A 1,308-nucleotide genomic window follows, 5' to 3' on the forward strand; every position below is an offset into this window, starting at 1 on the left:
TTTTTTTTACATGTTTTTCTTTCCAGAAAGAGCCCACGGCAAAATTGATTCGGGACATCACACAAGCCTTTAAGGCTGCCGTGGCTACAACGAAGGGTGACTCTGAGGAGCTGTGTCGATATACTATCTCAGACAGCGCGGGTAACTAATCGGCTTATTTCAGACACTTGCGTACAGAACCGAATATGTTTAATGTGCTCACTGACAGCCTCTACCTGTTTCCCGTTACAGTGTTCAATTCCCTTGTCCTGTTCTGCATAAAGGACATGCATGCAGCTCTGAACAAAATGCTGAAGCTGAAAGCTCCAGAGCAAGGCCAGAAAAAGTACCAGCTCTGTTCCTCCTGCTGTATAGATAGATGGTTGAATCGGTTAGATTTCTTCACGTAACATTGTGTTAATCTGTATTTTCAGATTAATACTTCCATCTTCAAGTCCCAGGTGGCAGAAAAATCAGATTGATATTAAGATGTATGTTGCTGGTGTTGTTCAGGTAGATTTTTCCCCACATCTTTGTCAGTTATTTTTTTAGCTGGTTCTTGAATCCCAGTACTAAAGTGCGATACATTTTTTTTCTCTCCTCAGCTCCTCTCCAGTTTAACGCAGGCCACAGTCATAGCTGCAGTTCTCCGTCATGCCAACCAGATGGTGCCATACTACCTGTGTCTGCCAAAACAGTGCAGGCACTTGCTCAAAGTAAGCACTGCAAATCGATGGCACTAACTCAGACAGAAATGGTGCTCAGTGAACTGAGATGGATGTTTTTAATCAAACAACAAAAAAAGGTCAGCATCTGTGGTGTTTTTTGTTTGTGACACTAGAGTCTGATCAAACACTGGAGCACAGGAGAGGAGACTGTGAGGGTCCTTGCCTTCCTGGCTCTCAGCAAAATCTGCCGACACAAACAGGAAATCTACTTAAACTCTGTTCTTAAGGTAAGTTAGGTTTTACAACATATCATAAGTTTATTTCTCATGTGATGAAATTTTTTTTTGCACTGAATGTTCCTGACCGCAATGTGCATTACAGTGGTACTGTCATATATTGCTTGTTTTCTCAAATAACATAAGCAGCTAGAGAATATGAGTTGACTAAAATTATTGTGCACATAGTGAAAATTGAGTTGAATATCGCAACTGATGTTATGCGGTTAGAATTATTTACTGATTTATACATTTTTTTTAAATGTTTTTAATTATGCTCACCAAGGCTGCATTTATTTTTATCAAAAATACAGTGAAAAGCGGTAATATTGAGAAATGTTACAAATTAAAATAATTACTTTCTATTTTAATATATGTTCAAATGT

The 1,308-nt window shown here is 38.7% G+C and overlaps 1 protein-coding gene across 1 annotated transcript in view; it reads left to right on the plus strand.

The window, feature by feature from the left end:
- Positions 1-1,308, plus strand: part of LOC107593411 (nucleolar complex protein 2 homolog) — a gene marked incomplete at its 5' end in the record, with an annotated part of 30,356 nt that overhangs the window by 2,139 nt on the left and 26,909 nt on the right. The window contains 5 exons of the mRNA XM_016283133.1: positions 27-141; positions 232-325; positions 414-492; positions 585-695; positions 821-934. Coding sequence (XP_016138619.1) covers positions 27-141; positions 232-325; positions 414-492; positions 585-695; positions 821-934 — 513 coding nt within the window. The remainder of the gene's footprint in view (positions 1-26; positions 142-231; positions 326-413; positions 493-584; positions 696-820; positions 935-1,308) is intronic.

The sequence above is a fragment of the Sinocyclocheilus grahami genome, unplaced genomic scaffold, assembly GCF_001515645.1.
Source record: "Sinocyclocheilus grahami isolate Dianchi unplaced genomic scaffold, SAMN03320097.WGS_v1.1 scaffold170.1, whole genome shotgun sequence".
NCBI lineage: Eukaryota > Metazoa > Chordata > Actinopteri > Cypriniformes > Cyprinidae > Sinocyclocheilus > Sinocyclocheilus grahami.